The 22,604-nt window shown below is 40.1% G+C and overlaps 1 protein-coding gene across 1 annotated transcript in view; it reads right to left on the reverse strand.

The window, feature by feature from the left end:
• Positions 1 to 492: 492 nt before the first annotated feature.
• Positions 493 to 22,604, reverse strand: part of LOC133104163 (beta-defensin 115-like) — an 87,721-nt gene continuing 65,609 nt past the window's right edge. Inside the window, exon 4 of the mRNA XM_061209826.1 lies at positions 493 to 591. Coding sequence (XP_061065809.1) covers positions 493 to 591 — 99 coding nt within the window. The remainder of the gene's footprint in view (positions 592 to 22,604) is intronic.

Raw genomic sequence — 22,604 nt, forward strand, 5'->3', positions numbered from 1 at the left:
AATTTTCCATTTTCTTAAATTTAAACTACCCAATCAGTGGATCTGAGTTGTTATAGACAAATGAAGGGATTTCGAGATTTTACTTCATATTCAGGACAATTGTTAGTTGGTTGGTACAAAATTCCATGAGTTTGAGATGCTTATTTTTAAGAGAAGGAAGGGTAAAACTATAAGTTCCATGTTTAACTGGTACAAAATAAAATATTAGAATTAAAATGGTCAAGATAACTAAAAAGAAATTAACACTAGTCTGTCTCTTTTACCATAAGTCCATTAGAGACTCTTTTTCTTCATCTTGTATATATTGTAAGTTACTGTCTGGAGCATATAACCTTGGTACTTAATGGGAGCTATGACCCAGTCAATCATTGATGCTGGTCTCACATGTGAAGCATGCATCCAACTGTTCTGCTTCTTTACTTTGACAGTGGTGTGAGCTGTCAACAACCCCTGGTAGGGTCCTCTCCAACATAATGACAATCCAGCCTGCCATTAGAACACTTTACTGCAAACTTTGTCTCCTGGTCTATATTGACGACACCTTCTCATGGGGATTCTTCCATCATCTGGCCACTTGATGGCAGAATGAGCCTAGGGAACAAGCAAACCCTTTATATATCTGATCAGGAGTGTTTTCCATTGTTATCAGGTAAAGGGCTAGACTTAACCTCTAAATTCATAAATCTTCTAAACATTAACTCAACGGGAGAAATATCATGCTTGTTAAAGGGAGTTAATCTTAATTTTCATAGAACCAAGGTAAGGCTGATGGTCACCATAAGCAAGTTGTATAATTTAGCCAAAGAATCTTTAGGGTAAAATTCATTCATTCTACTTGTTCAGAAAACTTGGGATGATAAGGAGTGTGATAAGTATTGGTATTTGTAAGGTTTTATAGAGCCCCTGATATACCATAGAAAAAAATCTTCTATCAGATCCCAGATGTTCAGGAATTCCAAAGATTGGGATGATATAATTCACTAGGGCTTTGATCACTATTTGAGGATCTGCTTTAGCCAATGGGAATACTTCTGGTCATCCAGACACCATGCATACCATTACTGAACAGTATTTCTTACCTTCTGATGGCAGAAGCTCTACAATGTTCATTTGCTATCAGGTCCTAGATGATGTGGGCCTCAGTGTTTCCTGCAAAAAAATTTTCTAACAATCAGCACATCTTTGTATTATTTACTGAATTATTTGTTACTTATATATTAGTGGTATGATTCCAAGATTTTAATTATATTCATATCACTTGAATGATATTGCTGCTTAGATTACATGAAAAGCCATGGATGCATACAATTGGGGTACAGAGGAATAATACCACTGGGTAATCCTATATTTCTATGGTGCTCATTTTACCTCCCCTTGAATCCCAATTTTCCAAGTTGAGAAGAGTTGTGTAATTCTGAAACTGTGAATAGGAGTCCCTGGATAGAAGTAATGGGACTTTAATTTCCTCAGTCCAAACCTTAGACATTTTTGTGTAAATTCATTTCCTTTTCTAAAGGAAATGTTGTCTGGTATGAATTCTACAATGAATTACATAAATCTGTATGGGAAATTTCAATGACTCTAATAAATCAGCAATTAATTCCCATGTGATATTTTAGTTCTTATTGATGTTAGAGAGTCTCCATTTTTCCAAATTTGGTCTTTAGTATGCAGGTCCCACACACATATTTACTATCAGTATAGATATTCACTTTAAGGCTGGTGGCTAATTCAAAAGCTCACGTAATAGCCATGAGTGCTGCTGCTTGGCTGATTTTATGTATGTGAGAAAGTAAGCCTCTAAAACCTCATGAGGACTGACTATTGCATAAATGCTTTTATATTTCCCTGTGTGTCTCTCATACAAGATCCATTAGTGAACTATATTAAGTCAACATTGGGAATAGAAATATCAGATATAGCAGACTGAGGTTGAGTATCTTCTAGAACTGGGAGGCAGTCATGTTCACTGCTTGTTTAGGATCTGGCAATTGAACACCTGGGTTCAAAAAGTTACACCTAGTAATCAAACAGCATGGTATTGGAACAAAAACAGATATATGCATCAGTGGAACAGAATAGAGAGCCCAGAAATAAACCCACACACCTATGGTCAGTTAATCTTCGACAAAGGAGGCAAGAATATGCAATGGAGAAAAGAGAGTCTCTTCAGCAAGTGGTGTTGGGAAAGTTGGACAGCCACATGTAAATCAATGAAATTAGAACACTCCCTCACATCATACACAAAAATAAGCTCAAAATGGCTTAAAGACTTAAATATAAGACATGACACCATAAAACTCCTAGAAGAGAACATAGGCAAAACATCCTTTGACATAAATTGTAACGATGTTTTCTTAGGTCAGTCTCCAAAGGCAAAAGAAATAAAAGCAAAAATAAACAAATGGGACCTAATCAAACTTAAAAACTTTTGCTCAGCAAAGGGAACCATAAACAAAATGAAAAGACAACTTACAGAATGTGAGAAAATATTTGTAAACGATGTGACCAACAAAGGCTTAATTTCCAAACTATGCAAAGAGCTCATACAGCTCAATATTTAAAAAACCAAACAACCCAATCAAGAAATGGACAGAAGACCTAAGTAGACATTTCTTCAAAGAAGACATACAGATGGCCAACAGGCCCATGAAAAGGTGCTCCAACATCGCTAATTATTAGAGAAATGCAAATCAAAACCTCAGTGAGGTGTTACCTCACACCAGTCAGAATGGCTATTATCAAAAAGTCTACAAACAATAAATGCTGGAGAGGGTGTGGGGAAAAGAAAGGGAAGCCTCCTACACTGTAGGAATGTAAATTGGTGCAGCCACTATGGAGAACAGCATGGAGATTACTTTAAAAATAGAGTTATCATGTGATCCAGCAATCTCACTCCTCAGCATATATCCAGAGAATACTCTAATTCAAAAAGATACATGCACACCAGTGTTCATAGCAGCACTATTTACAATAGCCAAGACATGGAAGCAACCTAAGTGTCCATCAACAGAGGAATGGATAAAGAAGATGTGAAATATATACATACATACATACATATATATATAAAATAGAATACTCAGCCATAAAAAAGAATGAAATAATGCCATTTGCAGCAACATGGATTGTCCTAGAGATTATCATACTAAGTGAACAGTCAGACACAGAATGAGAAATATCATATGATATCACTTATACGTGGAATCTAAAATATGGTATAAATGAACTTATTTACAAAACAGAAACAAACTCACAGACATAGAAAACAAACTTATGGTTACCAAATGGGAAAGGGTGGTGGGAGGGATAAATTAGGAGTTTGGGATTAGCAGGTACACACTACTATATATAAAGTAGATAAGCAACAAGGTCCTACTGTATAGTACAGGGAACTATACTCAATATCTTATAATAAATTATAATGAAAAAGAATCTGAAAAAGAATCTATATCTATATATCTATATCTGAATCATAATCACTTTGCTGTACACCAGAAACTAAAGCAACATTGTAAATCCACTATACTTCATTTAAAAAAAGGTCACATCTGACTAGAATAACATTACTATTAGACAAGCTCTGAGTCTATTAAACACTAACTCCCCATTCTCTCCTTCTCCTCTTCTCCCCAGCCCCTAGCAACTATCATTCTACTTCTGTGTCTATGAGTTTGACTACTCTAGGTAGCTCATGTAAGTATACAACATTTGTACTCTTGTGATAGGCTTATTTCACTTACCATAATATCTTTAAATTCATCCATGTTGTAGTATGTGGCAGAATTTCCTTCCTTTTTAAGGCTGAATAATATTCCATTGTATGTATACACAACATTTTGTTTATCCCACTTTTGGCTATTGTGAATAATGCTGCTATGACCATGAATGTACAAATATCTATTTGAATCCTTGTTTTCACTTTTTGGAGTATATATCCAGAAGTGAAATTGCTGAATCATGTGGTAATTGTATGTTGAATTTTTTTTTTTTACATCTTTATTGGAGTATAATTGCTTTATAATGGTGTGTTAGTTTCTGCTTTATAACAAAGTGAATCAGTTATACATATACATATGTTCCCATATCTCTTCCCTCTTACATCTCCCTCCCTTCCACCCTCCCTACCCCACCCCTCTAGGCGGTCACAAAGCACAGAGCTGATCTCCCTGTGCTATGCGGTTGCTTCCCACTAGCTATCTATTTTACGTTTGGTTGTGTATATATGTCCATGCCACGCTCTCACTTTGTCACATCTTACCCTTCCCCCTCCCCATATCCTCAAGTCCATTCTCTAGTAGGTCTGTGTCTTTATTCCTGTCTTGCCACTAGGTTCTTCATGACCTTTTTTTTTTTTTTCCCTTAGATTCCATATATATGTGTTAGCATACGGTATTTGTTTTTCTCTTCCTGACTTACTTCACTTTGTATGACAGACTCTAACTCCATCCACCTCACTACAAATAACTCAATTTCGTTTCTTTTTATGGCTGAGTAATATTCCATTGTATATATGTGCCACATCTTCTTTATCCATTCATCTGTTGATGGACACTTAGGTTGCTTCCATGTCCTGGCTATTGTAAATAGAGCTGCAATGAACATTGTGGTACATGACTCTTTTTGAATTATGGTTTTCTCAGGGTATATGCCCAGTAGTGGGATTGCTAGGTCATATGGTAGTTCTATTTTTAGTTTTTTAAAGAACCTCCATACTGTTCTCAATAGTGGCTGTATCAATTTATATTCCCACCAACAGGGCAAGAGTGTTCCTTTTACTCCACACCCTCTCCAGCATTTATTGTTTCCAGATTTTTTGATGATGGCCATTCTGACCGGTGTGAGATGATATCTCAGTGTACTTTTGATTTGCATTTTTCTAATGATTAATGATGTTGAGCATTCTTTCATGTGTTTGTTGGCAATCTGTATATCTTCTTTGGAGAAATGTCTATTTAGGTCTTCTGCCCATTTTTGGATTGGGTTGTTTGTTTTTTTGTTATTGAGCTGCATGAGCTGCTTGTAAATTTGGAGATTAATCCTATGTCAGTTGCTTCATTTGCAAATATTTTCTCCCATTCTGAGGGTTGTCTTTTGGTCTCGTTTATGGTTTCCTTTGCTGTGCAAAAGCTTTTAAGTTTCATTAGGTCCCATTTGTTTATTTTTGTTTTTATTTCCATTTCCCTAGGAGCTGGGTCAAAAAGGATCTTGCTGTGATTTATGTCATAGAGTGTTCTGCCTATGTTTTCCTCTAAGAGTTTGATAGTGTCTGGCCTTACATTTAGGTCTTTAATCCATTTTGAGTTTATTTTTGTGTATGGTGTTAGGGAGTGTTCTAATTTCATACTTTTACATGTACCTGTCCAGTTTTCCCAGCACCACTTATTGACGAGGCTGTCTTTTCTCCACTGTATATGCTTGCCTCCTTTATCAAAGATAAGGTGACCATATGTGCGTGGGTTTATCGCTGGGCTTTCTATCCTGTTCCATTGATCTATATTTCTGTTTCTGTGCCAGTACCATACTGTCTTGATTACTGTAGCTTTGTAGTATAGTCTGAAGTCAGGGAGCCTGATTCCTCCAGCTCCATTTTTCGTTCTCAAGATTGCTTTGGCTATTCGGGGTCTTTTGTGTTTCCATACAAATTGTGAAATTTTTTGTTCTAGTTCTGTGAAAAATGCCAGTGGTAGTTTGATAGGGATGGCATTGATTCTGTAGATTGCTTTGGGTAGTAGAGTCATTTTCACAATGTTGATTCTTCCAATCCAAGAACATGGTATATCTCTCCATCTATTTGTATCATGTTTAATTTCTTTCATCAGTGTCTTATAATTTTCTGCATACAGGTCTTTTGTCTCCTTAGGTAGGTTTATTCCTAGATATTTTATTCTTTTTGTTGCAATGGTAAATGGGAGTGTTTTCTTAATTTCACTTTCAGATTTTTCATCATTAGTGTATAGGAATGCAAGCAATTTCTGTGCATTAATTTTGTATCCTGCTACTTTACCAAATTCATTGATTAGCTCTAGTAGTTTTCTGGTAGCATCTTTAGGATTCTCTATGTAGAGTATCATGTCATCTGCAAACAATGACAGCTTTACTTCTTCTTTTCCAATTTGGATTCCTTTTATTTCTTTTTCTTCTCTGATTGCTGTGGCTAAGACTTCCAAAACTACATTGAATAATAGTGGTGAGAGTGGGCAACCTTGTCTTGTTCCCGATCTTAGTGGAAATGGTTTCAGTTTTTCACCATTGAGGACGATGTTGGCTGTGGGTTTGTCATATATGGCCTTTATTTTGTTGAGGAAAGTTCCCTCTATGCCTACTTTATGCAGGGCTTTTATCATAAATGGTTGTTGAATTTTGTTGAAATTTTTCTCTGCATCTATTGAGATGATCATATGGTTTTTCTCCTTCAATTTGTTAATATGGTGTATCACGTTGATTGATTTGCATATATTGAAGAATCCTTGCATTCCTGGAATAAACCCCAGTTGATCATGGTGTATGATCCTTTTCATGTGCTGTTGGATTCTGTGTGCTGGTATTTTGTTAAGGATTTTTGCATCTATGTTCATCAGTGATATTGGCTTGTAGTTTTCTTTCTTTGTGACATCTTTGTCTGGTTTTGGTATCAGGGTGACGGTGGCCTCGTAGAATGAGTTGGGGAGTGTTCCTCCTTCTGCAATATTTTGGAAGAGTTTTAGAAGGATAGATGTTAGCTCTTCTCTAAATGTTTGATAGAATTCGCCTGTGAAGCCATCTGGTCCTGGGCTTTTGTTTGTTGGAAGATTTTTAATCACAGTTTCAATTTCAGTTCTTGTGATTGGTCTGTTCATATTTTCTATTTCTTCCTGGTTCAGTCTCGGCAAGTTGTGCATTTCTAAGAATTTGTCCATTTCTTCCAGGTTGTCCATTTTATTGGCAAAGAGTTGTTTGTAGTAATCTCTCATGATTCTTTGTATTTCTGCAGTATCAACTGTTACTTCTCTTTTTTCATTTCTAATTCTATGGATTTGAGTCTTCTCCCTTTTTTTCTTGATGAATCTGGCTAATGGTTTATCAATTTTGTTTATCTTCTCAAAGAACCAGCTTTTAGTTTTATTGATCTTTGCTATCATTTCCTTCATTTCTTTTTCATTTATTTCTGATCTGATCTTTATGATTTCTTTCCTTCTGCTAACTTTGGGGGTTTTTTATTCTTCTTTCTCTAATTGCTTTAGGTGCAAGGTTAGGTTGTTTATTTGAGATGTTTCCTGTTTCTTGAGGTAAGCTTGTATTGCTATAAACTTCCCTCTTAGAACTGCTTTTGCTGCATCTCATAGGTTTTGGGTTGTCGTGTCTCCCTTGTCCTTTGTTTCTAGGTATTTTTTGATTTCTTCAGTGATCACTTCGTTATTAAGTAGTGTATTGTTTAGCCTCCATGTGTTTGTATTTTTTACAGATCTTTTCCTGTAATTGATATCTAGTCTCATAGCGTTGTGGTCGGAAAAGATACCTAATATGATTTCAATTTTCTTAAATTTACCAAGGCTTGATTTGTGACCCAAGATATGATCTATCCTGGAGAATGTTCCATGAGCACTTGAGAAAAATGTGTATTCTGTTGTTTTTGGGTGGAATGTCCTATAAATATCAATTAAGTCCATCTTGTTTAATGTATCATTTAAAGCTTGTGTTTCCTTATTTATTTTCATTTTGGATGATCTGTCCATTGGTGAAAGTGGGCTGTTAAAGTCCCCTACTATGATTGTGTTACTGTCGATTTCCCCTTTTATGGCTGTTAGTATTTGCCTTATGTATTGAGGTGCTCCTATGTTGGGTGCATAAATACTTACAATTGTTATATCTTCTTCTTGGATCGATCCCTTGATCATTATGTAGTGTCCTTCTTTGTCTCTTGTAATAGTCTTTATTTTAAAGTCTATTTTGTCCAATATGAGAATTGCTACTCCAGCTTTCTTTTGATTTCCATTTGCATGGAGTATCTTCTTCCATCCCCTCACTTTCAGTCTGTATGTGTCCCTAGGTCTGAAGTGGGTCTCTTGTAGACAGCATATATATGGGTCTTGTTTTTGTATCCAATCAGCCAGTCTATGTCTTTTGGTTAGAGCATTTAATCCATTTACATTTAAGGTAATTATCGATATGTATGTTCCTGTTCTCATTTTCTTAAATGTTTTGGGTTTGTTATTGTAGGTGTTTTCCTTCTCTTGTGTTTCTTGCCTAGAGAAGTTCCTTTAGCATTTGTTGTAAGGCTGGTTTGGTGGTGCTGAACTCTCTCAGCTTTTGCTTGTCTGTAAAGGTTTTAATTTCTCCATCAAATCTGAATGAGATCCTTGCTGGGTAGAGTAATCTTGGTTGTAGGTTTTTCTCCTTCATCACTTTAAATATGTCCTGCCACTCCCTTGTGGCTTACAGAGTTTCTGCTGAAAGATCAGCTGTTAACCTTATGGGGATTCCCTTGTGTGTTATTTGTTGTTTTTCCCTTGCTGCTTTTTTTTTTTTTAATTAATTAATTAATTAATTAATTTATTTATTTTTGGCTGTGTTGGGTCTTCGTTTCTGTGTGAGGGCTTTCTCTAGTTGCGGCAAGCGGGGGCCACTCCTCATCGCGGTGCGTGGGCCTCTCACTATCGTGGCCTCTCTTGTTGTTGAGCACAGGCTCCAGACGCGCAGGCTCAGTAGCTGTGGCTCATGGGCCCAGTTGCTCCACGGCATGTGGGATCTTCCCAGACCAGGGCTCGAACCCATGTCCCCTGCATTAGCAGGCAGACTCTCAACCACTGCGCCACCAGGGAAGCCCCTGTGGTGGCTTCTTGTTGCGGAGCACGGGCTCTAGGTGCGTGGGCTTCAGTAGTTGTGGCACGCGGGCTCAGTAGTTGTGGCTCACGGGCTCTAGAGCACAGGCTCAGCAGTTGTGGCGCACGGGCTTAGTTGCTTCGCAGCATGTGGGATCTTCCCGGACCAGGGCTCGAACCCGTGTCCCCTGCATTGGCAGGCAGATTCTTAACCACTGTGCCACCAGGGAAGTCCCTCCCTTGCTGCTTTTAATATGTTTTCTTTATATTTACTTTTTGATAGTTTGATTAATATGTGTCTTGGCGTGTTTCTCCTTGGATTTATCCTGTATCGGACTCTCTGTGCTTCCAGGACTTGATTAACTATTTCCTTTTCCATATTAGGGAAGTTTTCAACTATAATTTCTTCAATTATTTTCTCAGTCTCTTTCTTTTTCTCTTCTTCTTCTTGGACCCCTATAATTCGAATGTTGGTGCGTTTAATGTTGTCCCAGAGGCCTCTGAGACTGTCCTCAGTTCTTTTCATTCTTTTTTCTTTATTCTGCTCTGCAGTAGTTATTTCCACTATTTTATCTTCCAGATCACTTATCCGTTCTTCTGCCTCAGTTATTCTGCTATTGATCCCTTCTAGAGTATTTTTAATTTCATTTATTGTGTTGTTCATCATTGCTTGGTTCCTCTTTAGTTCTTCTAGGTCCTTGTTAAATGTTTCTTGCATTTTGTCTATTCTATTTCCAAGATTTTGGATCATCTTTACTATCATTATTCTGAATTGTTTTTCAGGTAGACTGCCTATTTCCTCTTCATTTGTTAGGTCTGGCATGTTTTTACCTTGCTCCTTCATCTGCTGTGTGTTTTTCTGTCTTCTCATTTTGCTTATCTTAGTGTGTTTGGGGTCTCCTTTTCACAGGCTGCAGGTTCGTAGTTCCCATTGTTTTTGGTGTCTGTCCCCAGTGGCTAAGGTTGATTCAGTGGGTTGTGTAGGCTTCCTGGTGGAGGGGACTAGTGCCTGTGTTCTGGTGGATGAGGCTGGATCTTGTCTTTCTGGTGGGCAGGTCCACATCTGGTGGTGTGTTTTGGGGTGTCTGTGGCCTTATTATGATTTTAGGCAGCCTCTCTGCTAATAGGTGGGGTTGTATTCCTGTCTTGCTAGTTGTTTGGCATAGGGTGTCCAGCACTGTAGCTTGCTGGTCGTTCAGTGAAGCTGGGTCTTGGTGTTGAGATGTAGATCTCTGGGAGATTTTTGCTGTTTGGTATTACGTGGAGCTGGGAGGTCTCTTGTGGACCAGTGTCCTGAAGTTGGCTCTCCCACCTCAGAGGCACAGCCCTGATGCCTGGCTGGAGCACCAAGAGCCTTTCATCCACACAGCTCAGAATAAAAGGGAGAAAAAATAGAAAGAAAGAAAGAGGATAAAATAAAATAAAGTAAGATAAAATAAAATAAAGTTATTAAAATAAAAAAATAAAAATTAATTATTAAGAAAAAAATATTTTTTTAAAGTAAAAACAAAAAACGGACGGACAGAACCCTAGGACAAATGGTGAAAGCAAAGCTATACAGACAAAATCTCTTGCCTCTATTGATCCCTTCTAGAGTATTTTCTAGAACACAGAAGCATACACATACACACTCACAAAAAGAGGAAAAGGGGAAAAAATAATATATCTTGCTCCCAAAGTCCACCTCCTCAGTTTGGGATGATTCGTTGTCTATTCAGGTATTCCACAGATGCAGGGTACATCAAGTTGTTTGTGGAGCTTTAATCCGCTGCTTCTGAGGCTGCTGGGAGAAATTTCCCTTTCTCTTCTTTGTTCGCACAGCTCCCGGGGTTCAGCTTTGGATTTGGACCCGCCTCTGCGTGTAGGTTGCCTGAGAGCGTCTGTTCTTCGCTCACACAGGGCGGGGTTAAAGGAGCAGCTGATTCGGGGGGCTCTGGCTCACTCAGGCCGGGGGAGGGAAGGGTACGGATGCGGGGCGAGCCTGCAGCGGCAGAGGCCAGCGTGAGGTTGCAGCAGCCTGAGGCGAGCCGTGCGTTCTCCCGGGGAAGTTGTCCCTGGATCTGTCCCTGGCAGTGGCGGGCTGCACAGGCTCCCGGGAGGGGCGGTGTGGAGAGTGACTTGTGCTCGCACACAGGCTTCTTGGTGGCGGCAGCAGCAGCCTTAGAGTCTCATGCCCGTCTCTGGGGTCCGCGCTGATAGCCGCGGCTCACGCCCATCTCTGGAGCTCGTTTAGGCGGCTCTCTGAATCCCCTCTCCTCGCGCACCAGGAAACAAAGAGGCAAGAAAAAGCCTCTTGCCTGTTCGGCAGCTCCAGACCTTTTCCCGGACTCCCTCCCGTCTAGCTGTGGTGCACTAATCCCTTCAGGCTGTGTTCACGCCGCCAACCCCAGTCCTCTCCCTGCGATCCGACCGAAGCCCGAGCCTCAGCTCCCAGCCCCCGCCCGCCCCGGCGGGTGAGCAGACAAGCCTTTCGGGCTGGTGAGTGCTGGTCAGCACTGATCCTCTGTGCGGGATTCTCTCCGCTTTGCCTCCCGCACTCCTGTTGCGGCGCTCTCCTCCGTGGCTCCGAAGCTTCCCCCCTCTGCCACCTGCAGTCTCCGCCCACGAAGGGGCTTCCTACTGTGTGGAAACCTTTCCTCCTTCACAGCTCCTACCCACTGGTGCAGGTCCCATCCCTATTCTTTTGTCTCTGTTATTTCATTTTTCTTTTGCCCTACCCAGGTACGTGGGGAATTTCTTGCCTTTTGGGAGGTCTGACGTCTTCTGCCAGCGTTCAGTGGGTGTTCTGTAGGAGCACTTCCACGTATAGATGTATTTCTGATGTATCTGTGGGGAGAAAGGTGATCTCTGCATCTTACTCTTCCACCATCTTCTCCTCCAGCTTGTTTCTAGATATTTTGATGATGGCCATTCTGACCGGTGTGAGATGACATCTCATTGTAGTTTTGATTTGCATTTCTCTAATGATTAATGATGATGAGCATTCTTTCATGTGTTTGTTGGCAATCTGTATATCTTCTTTGGAGAAATGTCTATTTAGGTCTTCTGCCCATTTTTGGATTGGGTTGTTTGTTTTTTCGTTACTGAGCTGCATGAGCTGCTTGTAAATTTTGGAGATTAATCCTTTGTCAGTTGCTTCATTTGCAGATGACGTGATACTATACATAGAGAATCCTAAAGATGCTACCAGAAAACTACTAGAGCTAATCAATGAATTTGGTAAAGTAGCAGGATACAAAATTAATGCACAGAAATCACTTGCATTCCTATACACTAATGATGAAAAATCTGAAAGTGAAATTAAGAAAACACTCCCATTTACCATTGCAACAAAAAGAATAAAATATCTAGGAATAAACCTACCTAAGGAGACAAAAGACCTGTATGCAGAAAATTATAAGACACTGATGAAAGAAATTAAACATGATACAAATAGATGGAGAGATATACCATGTTCTTGGATTGGAAGAATCAACATTGTGAAAATGACTCTACTACCCAAAGCAATCTACAGAATCAATGCAATCCCTATCAAACCAGCACTGGCATTTTTCACAGAACTAGAACAAAAAATTTCACAATTTGTATGGAAACACAAAAGACCCCGAATAGCCAAAGCAATCTTGAGAACGAAAAATGGAGCTGGAGGAATCAGGCTCCCTGACTTTAGACTATACTGCAAAGCTACAGTAATCAAGACAGTATGGTACTGGCACAGAAACAGAAATATAGATCAATGGAACAGGATAGAAAGCCCAGAGATAAACCCACGCACATATGGTCACCTTATCTTTGATAAAGGAGGCAAGCATATACAGTGGAGAAAAGACAGCCTCTTCCATAAGTGGTGCTGGGAAAACTGGACAGCTACATGTAAAAGTATGAAATTAGAACACTCCCTAACACCATACACAAAAATAAACTCAAAATGGATTAAAGACCTAAATGTAAGGCCAGACACTATCAAACTCTTAGAGGAAAACATAGGCAGAACACTCTATGACATAAATCACAGCAAGATCCTTTTTGACCCAGCTCCTAGAGAAATGGAAATAAAAACAAAAATAAACAAATGGGACCTAATGAAACTTAAAAGCTTTTGCACAGCAAAGGAAACCATAAACGAGACCAAAAGACAACCCTCAGAATGGGAGAAAATATTTGCAAATGAAGCAACTGACAAAGGATTAATCTCCAAGATTTACAAGCAGCTCATGCAGCTCAATAATAAAAAAACAAACAACCCAATCCAAAAATGGGCAGAAGACCTAAATAGACATTTCTCCAAAGAAGATATACAGATTGCCAACAAACACATGAAAGGATGTTCAACATCATTAATCATTAGAGAAATGCAAATCAAAACTACAATGAGATATCATCTCACACCGGTCAGATTGGCCATCATCAAAAAATCTAGAAACAATAAATGCTGGAGAGGGTGTGGAGGAAAGGGAACACTCTTGCCCTGTTGGTGGGAATGTAAATTGATACAGCCACTATGGAGAACAGTATGGAGGTTCCTTAAAAAACTACAAATAGAACTACCATACGACCCAGCAATCCCACTACTGGGCATATACCCTGAGAAAACCATAGTTCAAAAAGAGTCATGTACCAAAATGTTCATTGCAGCTCTATTTACAATAGCCAAGACATGGAAGCAACCTAAGTGTCCATCATCGTATGAATGGATAAAGAAGATGTGGCACATATATACAATGGAATATTACTCAGCCATAAAAAGAAATGAAATGGAGGTATTTGTAATGAGGTGGATGGAGTTAGAGTCTGTCATACAGAGTGAAGTAAGTCAGAAAGAGAAAAACAAATACAGTATGCTAACACATATATATGGAATCTAAGGGAAAAAAAAAAAGGTCATGAAGAACCTAGTGGCAAGACGGGAATAAAGACACAGACCTACTAGAGAATGGACTTGAGGATATGGGGAGGGGGAGGGGTGAGATGTGACAGGGTGAGAGAGTGTCATGGACATATATACACTACCAAACGTACAATAGATAGCTAGTGGGAAGCAGCCACATAGCACAGGGAGATCAGCTCGGTGCTTTGTGACCACCTAGAGGGGTGGGATGGGGAGGGTGGGAGGGAGGGAGATGCAAGAGGGAAGAGATATGGGAACATATGTATATGTATAACTGATTCACTTTGTTATAAAGCAGAAACTAACACACCATTGTAAAGCAATTATACTTCAATAAAGATGTTTAAAAAAAAATCTATATACTGGCTTATTTAAGTGATCTACAATCCTGTTATATATTTGCTTTTCTTATTGTGATTCTCATTTTCTATATATTCTTGCTTCTTTTCTATTTAGAGAATTACTTTCAATATTTCTTTTAGGATACATTTGGTATTGCTATATTCTTTTAATTTTTGGTTGTTTGAGAAATTCTTTCTTCTTCTATTCTAAATGATATTCTTGCTGGTTTTAGTATACTACGTTGCAGGGTTTTTTTTCCCTTTCAGGACTTAGATTGTATTTTATCACTCCTTTCTGGTCTGCAAAGTTTCTGTAGAATAATTAGCTGATAGCCTTACAGGGGCTTCCTTGTAATTAACTCTTTGTTTTTCTCTTGCTGCCTTTAGAATCCTCTTTTTATCTTTAAGTTTTGCCATTTTAATTATGATATGTCTTGGTGTGTGTGTGTTTGGGTTCATCATGTTTGGTACCCTCTGTGCTTTCTGTACCTGGATACCTATTTCCTTCTTCAGGTTTGGGAAGTTTTCTGCCATAATATATTCAAATACATTTTCAATGCCCTTTTCTCTTTCTTCTCCTTCTGGGATCCCAATTTTGTTTAATTGGAACATTTTATATTATCCCATAGGTCTTGTATGTTGCTTTTGTTTTTTTTTTTTTATTTGTATTTCTATCTGCTGTTCTGATTGGGTGATTTCTATTAGTCTATCTTCCAGATCACTTTTTTGTTCTTCTGCATTTAGTTTACTATTTATTGCCTTTAACAAAGTTTTTAGTCAACAATTGAGTTGGCTAATTTTGATTGGTTGCTCTTTATAGTTTCTAGTTCCTTGTTACAGTGATCTGCATTTCTAATCAGTAGGCTTTGTTAATTCCTTCAGCATTTTTATTACCTCCTTTTTGAAATCAGGGTCTGGTAGGCTCGAGAGATCTGCTTCATTGTTTGTTCTTTCAGGGGATTTCTTTTTTTCTTTTAACTGTGAGTGGTTCCTCTGCTTTTTCATTTTACTTATATTTCTCTGACTCTATGAATTTAAGAGAAACAGTTATCTGTTGTGTTCTCGAAGTTTTTTTGTTTTTTTTAATGTGGGAGCATCACTGTGTAGACTGTGTGAGTTCAATATTTTTGGAGTGAGGGCTGTTTTTGGTATAGATGTCTGCCTGCCATGTCTTTCCTTAGGGTGTGCTGGCTGTCATCCCCTTGATAGAGGGTGTGATTGGTGTTGTAGTGACCACAGCCGGCACTGGATGTTGGGCAGGGCCTCCTCTTTGCTCTGTGGTTGTCACAGCCCTATTGGGGGTAGGGTCTGCACCCCAGTTGTGGGAGAAGAAGCCCCCAGATCCAGTTCTAAACTGTGGTGTGAGGTAGTCAGAACTGGAGCACTCCTGCTGGGAAAGGAGCCACTGCATATTCCTCCCCAGGATCTGTCTACTGGGATGTGTACTCTGTTATATTGTCTGTCCCCCATTGTGCACACTCACAATGTACACTGACATTGGCCCTGTCCTTGGCCCTGCCTCCCCTGTGGGGATGCAGTAACTGGCTCTGATTTCAGCCCCACTTTCGTGTGTGCATGTCCATAAAGACTGTTGCTGCTGGCACTAGATATGCCTCAGTTATAGGAGTGCCAGTAATCCACTCAGATGTTCCCCAGGCACTGCTGCCAGCATAAATTCATTGAAGTTGTGCACCCGCCAAGAATTGACTCAAATTTCAGCCCTGCCTGTGGACAACCTGCTTGCACTTGTTTGCTCCCAGAGCTCCTAGCACAGAGCTGTGCTTGCTGTGAGCATGCCAAGAATGAGGCTGCTATGGTGGGGCTATGCCCCTCCCTTTGCCTTCGTGTTAATAATGGGGCATCTATGGCAGACTCTGCTTAGTCTACAAACATCCCCAGTTGCACCCCAGACCACACTCCAGGCCCATTGGGCTGTCTCTGCATAGCCAAACTGAGTCCTGTCTCTGGATCCGTCCACTGAAGCCCGAGTTTCAGCATCTAACCACTGCACACACCAGCAGTCACACGTCTCGGGCTGGGAAGTGTAACTAGGTGGCATGGATCATCTGTGCCGGTCTCCCTCTGTTCTGCCTGCTGCAAGCCTGCTGTTGCACTCTCCTCTGAGGCTCTGAGGCTCCCTATCTCTCCTGGCTGACCTACCAGTCAGTGAAGGGGGTTCCCAGGTGAAGAAACATTTCCCCTTTCACAGCTCCCTTCCAGGGGTGCAGGTCCTGACTCAATTCCTTTTTCCCTCCCTTTCATCCTTGCCAGTTATGTGGTGATCTTACTTGCAGCTTTGGTTGTATGAGATCTTCTGCCAGTGTTCAGTGGGTGTTCTGTGAGAATTTTTCCCGGTGTAGATGCATTTTTGATGTATTTGTGGGAGGAGGTGAGCTCCACGTCCTTCAATTCTACCATCTTGATCACCAATCAATCTCCTTTTCTTTTTTTCTGTTCAACTTGGGTGATTTCCACTAGGTCCATTCCTTTGTATCATCTAATGTACAGTTGATTTCTTCTAGTATATTTTTCGTCAGTTATTGTACTATTCAGCTTTTTAATTTTTGTTTATATTTTCTAACTCTGTTAAATTTCTCACTTTGTTCATCTCTTCTTCTCCTGAGTTTACTGAGCATCTTTATGATCACTACCTTGAACTCTTTATCAGGAGGACTGCTTATCTCCACTTCACTTAGTTCTTCTGGGTTTGTCGTCTTCCTTTGTTTCATACATATTCATCTATCTCCTCATTTTGCCTAATTATCTGCATTTATTTCTATGTAGTATGTAGGTAGGTTACATTTTCTAACCTTGGATAACTGGCCTTATATAGGAGTCATTTTATGGGGCCCAGCAGCAAACTCCCCTATGGTCACCAGAGCTATATGCTTTGTGGGCCCCTCTTTTGTTTTGGGGAGGACTACTTTGAGCCTGCTGGTAGGCAGGCCTATCCCCTGGCTTGGTTGGCTTCCAGGCCCTGCAGTGTGTGGTGGCTGCTGGCCCACTGGCAGGTGGGGCCAATTCCCAGTGTGGCTGGTTGTGTGGTGCAGGTGTTCCTGGTGCTGGTGCCAGCCTGAAAATAGGCATAGCCTGATCTCTGAGTGGCTTGATGCAGTGTCTGGGGAGAGGGGTTGGACTAGTGTAGGCCCACTGGTGATTGGGGCTGTATCCTGGGGTGGTTGGCTGCAGAGCCAGGAGTGCCTATGGTTGGTGCCGGACCATCACTAATAGTTTAGAAGGAGGACTCCAAAATGTTGCTTACCAGTCCCAGTGTCCTCATGATAGGATGAGCTCCCGAAGATGGCTAGGATCAACATCTATGCCCCCAAGAGGAGTCCCAGTTGCCTTCTACCTCTCAGAGAGGCTCTCCAAGATCAATAAGTAGGTTTGACTCAGGCTTCTTTCAAATTACCACGTCTGCACTAGGACTCGGAGTGTGTGAGATTTTGCAAGCTCCCTTTAAGAGTGGAGTCTCTATCTCCTACAGCCCTCCAGCTTTGCCACACACAAGCCCTGCTGGCTTTCAAAACCTGATGTTCTGGGGGCTTGTCTTCCCAGTGCAGGACCCCCAGGCTGGGGAGCTTCATGTGGGGCCCAGACCCCTCATTCCTTTGGGAAGACTTCTGCAAATGTGATCATCCTCCTGTTTGTGTGTTGCCTACCCTGTGGTGTATATACTGTGTCTCTGTCCCTCCTACCCATCTCATTGTGATTCCTTCTTTATGTCTTTAGTTGTGGAAAACTTTTTCTGTTAATCTTCAGGTTGTGCTTATAAATAGCTTTTCTGTAGGTAGCTGTAATTTTGGTGCCAAAATTTGGTGTGTGGGAGGAAGTGAGCTCAGGGTCTTTCTACTCCACCATTTTGGCCACACATTGATGAATTTTTGTAGTGATTTGCTTTGATTTTTTTCTCTTTATCTTTTGTGTATCTATTTTAAGTTTTATTTTTTGTGGATAGCTTAAGGCTTGCATAAAATATCTTGTAGTTATAATCATCTATTTTAAGTTGATAACAACTTAACTTTAGTCACATATAAAAACTCTGGGGCTTCCCTGGTGGTGCAGTGGCTGAGGGTCTGCCTGCCAATGCAGGGGACACGGGTTCGACCCCTGGTCTGGGAGGATCCCACATGCCGCGGAGCGACTGGGCCCGTGAGCCACAACTACTGAGCCTGCGCGTCTGGAGCCTGTGCTCCGCAACAACAGGGGCCGCAGCGGTGAGAGGCCCGCGCACCGCGATGAGGAGGGGCCCCCGCTTGCCGCAACTAGAGAAAGCACAGAAATGAAGACCCAACACAGCCAAAAAAAAAAAAAAAAAAAAAAAAAAACTCTGTACTTTTATTTCCCTCTACACACACTTTTTGTTCTTGTAGTCACAGTTTGCTTCTTATATTGTGTATCTTTCAACTAATTTGGGGGATTAAAATTAATTTATGCACCACTACAGTTTTACTTTACTTTGCATTTGTCTATATATTTACCTTTACTAGTAACTTTTATGCTTTCACATTGCTGTTTAGTGTGCTTTCATTTCAAGTTAAAGAACTTCCTTAAGCATTTCTTGTCAGGCAGGTCTAGTGGCGACAAACTTTCTCAGTTTTCCTCTAGGAAAAACTATCTCTCTTTCATTTTTAGAGGATAATTTTGCGGAGTACAGTATTCCTGTAGCAGTGTGGGCTCTGGGCATCTCTTTTAGCTAGGTTTAGCATTGGCAGAGACTGCAGGGGTCCTCAGTAGTAAAAGCTTTAGGTGTTTTTTTGTGGCAGTGAGGGCTGCTTTGTTCCTTGGTGACAAAGTCTTCTGGGGTCCTTCCTCTCTCCTTTTCCCCTGGGGTCAGAGGTCACTGCTGAAGGATTTTTCTTGGCGCTACACTTCGCTAGGCTGGGGGATGTGGTGATGCAAGTAGAATGCTTCCTACACTTTTCTATGCAGCCATCCTTTGTTTTTAGGCTCCATGGGGTTGTTGTAACTTCTTCATTGTACTCTGGAGATCCCTCAGAGCTATTTTCATTAGTGGATACTTATTAAATGCTGTTTTTGTTGGGAGATGAGTACTGGGATCTCTTAGTTTGCCATCTTCCTGACATCACTCCCTGACTTTTACTTTTTTACCTTCCATCTTTTCCTCCCTTTTCTATCCTCCCTCCTTCAATTTTCTCTCATCTTTTTTCTTTTCTCTTATCTTGATTGCTTGTATAGTGCTGGATATGCAGTAAGTGCTACTAATTAATATGATATACTCTTTACAGAAGTATAAAGAAATACATATTTTAAAAGTTTATTTAATTCTAATAATTACCTACTCATTTTATTGTTTTGTTGATTGATCAATTCTCTCATTCATTCCAGTTTGTCTTACACAAAACACAAACTGGCTCTAATTTTACTTTGTCTCTTACTGGGAAGGAAGGCTCACCTCATCATGGGTGCTGGCAAAGCTCCTACACTCACACAGAGTGTCTAGATAAAATATGTAATACACGTTATCTTTCTGCCTCACTGACTTCGGGTATGTCCCATCCTTCTTAGTTCACTGCCCACAACCTTGGCCTACTTTTGAAACTAATAAAGCAAGACACTGCCCTGCTGCAAAAATCTCTGTTCTGTCCTCTGTGTGTACCCTTTATTCTCTCAGCACCTGTCAGTTATGAAGCCTTATTTAATGACCATTTTCATCCTTTCGATCCTGGTTCATAAGACTTCAGGTAAGTCAAGCTACTCTCAAAGGTTCTGGGGTCCTGCATATGGTTTGTGATTTTGGTGACCTTGTGTCAGGCAGCTTAGGTTGTTAAGCCCAAGTTCATATCATGCCATAGTCTTACTGGCTTTGTACTGCTATGATTAACTTAAGGGCTTTGTGCTCTTGGGTGGAGTAATGGTGGAGAGAATTGGGCATAGAATATATTAAGATAGCAATGTCATTGAGGTGAGAGTTTTGGACATGGGTTAGGTATGAGGAATTGAGTCCAAGCTGAGAATTTATAAGATCAGTCAAGGGGTTGCTTTGGAGATTAGGAAATGAACTGTGTTGCAGAGAGGATAGGACCTTTTGGTTGGAGTGATTGTAGAAAAATAAATAGTGATTAATGGGAAGTGAGGGATTGTATTTATGGCATTAAGCTGGGCTGATGGTTTGAGATATGTTGGGTTGGAAATTATATTTGTGGTTTAATGGATCTTGCAGTGAAGTTGGGTGAAGCTGGGAGTAGATGGGCTTTCTATGTGGGCTCATTGTTGGGTTGAAGCTGGATGTTGGTATTGGTTGGCTTGATTAGTGTTCTGTTTGTCTTGAGATTGGGGTTTGCGTGGGCATAGGATAGAGATAGAACTGGGATTTGGAGTTAGTTTTTTTGCAGGTGTTTGTTTCAAGGAGGGTGAATGTGAGGTTGATATGGATAGAGTTTGGGTTAGTCTGGGGTATGGGCTGGTTGGAATTGACTGAGACCCCCTGAGTTGATCACAGCTGGGCTGTTATTAAAAAGGCAATCAACCAGCTCTGGATTAAATGTATTCAATGCTCTGTTAACATTCTGCAAAATCTTCCTTGAATGAAACTCTCATTAACCATAAATAACCTTAGATGTAGGAGAAGGCAGTGCAAGTAAATAAAACCTGGAATCTCTGATGTTTCCAGATCCCTTCAAACCTTGGCATGTCAAGTAAACCTCTCCCCACCCCCAAAACACCCGCAGATTACAACAAAAGACAACAAAAACACAGGAGAAGCTTTAACTATCCATATAGACAACCAAGATTGTTACCTCTTTTTTGGGCTTGAGCTCAGAATTTCTGTGTTTAGACTTTTCTCTCCCCTCCTTCTACCTCTCCTGCTCCAACATTTCTTCCTTTTTACCATCCCTTTCTTCTTACTCTCCATCCTCCTACCCCCTATTCCTTGACCTATTTTATCTTTTTTCTTGAGGTATACTTGTTCCCATGCTCAGTACAACATTGGAATAGTAATGGTCACTGCAAGTGGATTTACAAATAAAAGGAAGGCAGAACCTTATTCTTCAAGAATTATAAAGAATTATGTTTCCTTAATGATTATTTAATATATCCATCTGGAATAACTCATTTCCAGAAACTATTTCGAACAATCTACTCCATAAGAAAATTAAAACCTACTTGATCTATTTGAAAGCCAAGACTGTCTTATAAATCTCTGTATCTCTCATGTTAAGATAAATGTTTTATTTATTTACTTTCTTACTAAATGTCTGTTGAATGAATTAATATATGATTTATGACTAAATAAATAAAAATAGTGGGCCATAAGAAATGTAGATTAGTGGGCAAGATCTTTGAAGTTTGGAGAGGATAAATTTTGGGGTGTCCAGCGTGCAAAATATAAGTACATCAGGTATGTTTGAGCTCTGGGTGGAGCTCTCAGAAAGAGTACATTGCAGGTTCTTGTTTGCTGATGTTACTTGATTTATGATCTATTAAATTGATCTTAAAATATAGATCTTAAAATATGTCTGAAGGGGAGATGGTATGGGAAATATCTAAATGTGAGTGTTAGAAGGTCAGGATTAGGAAGAGTTGAAGAATTCACATCAAGTAGAGGTTTATTATAATTGCTGGTGTGCTGGCGTTGGGGGTGTACTCTTGCAAAGTATCCTTGCTCTGGACCTTTGCTCTGGGCCTTACCCAGGCCTACTGAATCTCTGGAGAAAGTGATGTAGAGTGAGAATTTTAAAAATTTCCCCAGACTATTTTAGTGTATTCATGCCTCTATAACTTCTCTTTCTATAAACACTTGATATCTGTTCAAACTCCTCTAACCCTTTTTCTGAGATAGAAAGACTAGTTTTATAGAGTTTAGGCATAAAATCATTGTTAGAGGCCATGTTGGGATTTGAAAGCAAATCTCCTCCATTTCCTGGTCAGAAAAGGGAAATAATTCAAAGGTGACATTAATTTTATTTGTGTGTCAAAAATGCATAATAATTCAGGTAAACATGAAGTCAGAGAAGCTGGTCTGGAGTAAGGAGAGAAAAGGCCTTCAACAAAGCTTTTGGGGTATTCTTTGGATACCAGTAGGCAGAATCCTCCTATGTTGTTTTGGGTCACTTTACATGTGGAGATGGGGAAAAGGAATCCTTCCTTATACTTATTTTTGGTATATATGTTCCTACCCATCCCTCTTGTGACTACAGATGGAGGTAGGGTGTCATAATTTCCATTCAAGGGGTTTGGGAGAAAGGGAGATACTTCAGGTTACTAGCCAGAAGAGTGTGTCACTAAGTAGGATGGTGCCAGAAGAGGGAGCATATCACACGATGAGCGCAAGGACTGAGCTGGGGACCACAGGGGTACCATGATGCTGGACCATGGCTGAAAGGTGCAATTTTTATCTTCCTCTCTTTGACTAAGATTGGCTAATGTAGCAACAACTGAGTGTCTTTCTGGATTTCTGTGGCACCAGCACAAAACTATTCACACCTCATCATTCTTTCCTTTTCTGTCTCCCAATCTCATTCTTTTTTTAAAAGGAATTTCATATTTATTCTTTTCCCTAGGTTTATTGAGATATTATTGACATATAACATGTAAGTTTAAGGTATACATGTG

The sequence above is a fragment of the Eubalaena glacialis genome, chromosome 13 (assembly GCF_028564815.1).
Source record: "Eubalaena glacialis isolate mEubGla1 chromosome 13, mEubGla1.1.hap2.+ XY, whole genome shotgun sequence".
Taxonomy (NCBI): domain Eukaryota; kingdom Metazoa; phylum Chordata; class Mammalia; order Artiodactyla; family Balaenidae; genus Eubalaena; species Eubalaena glacialis.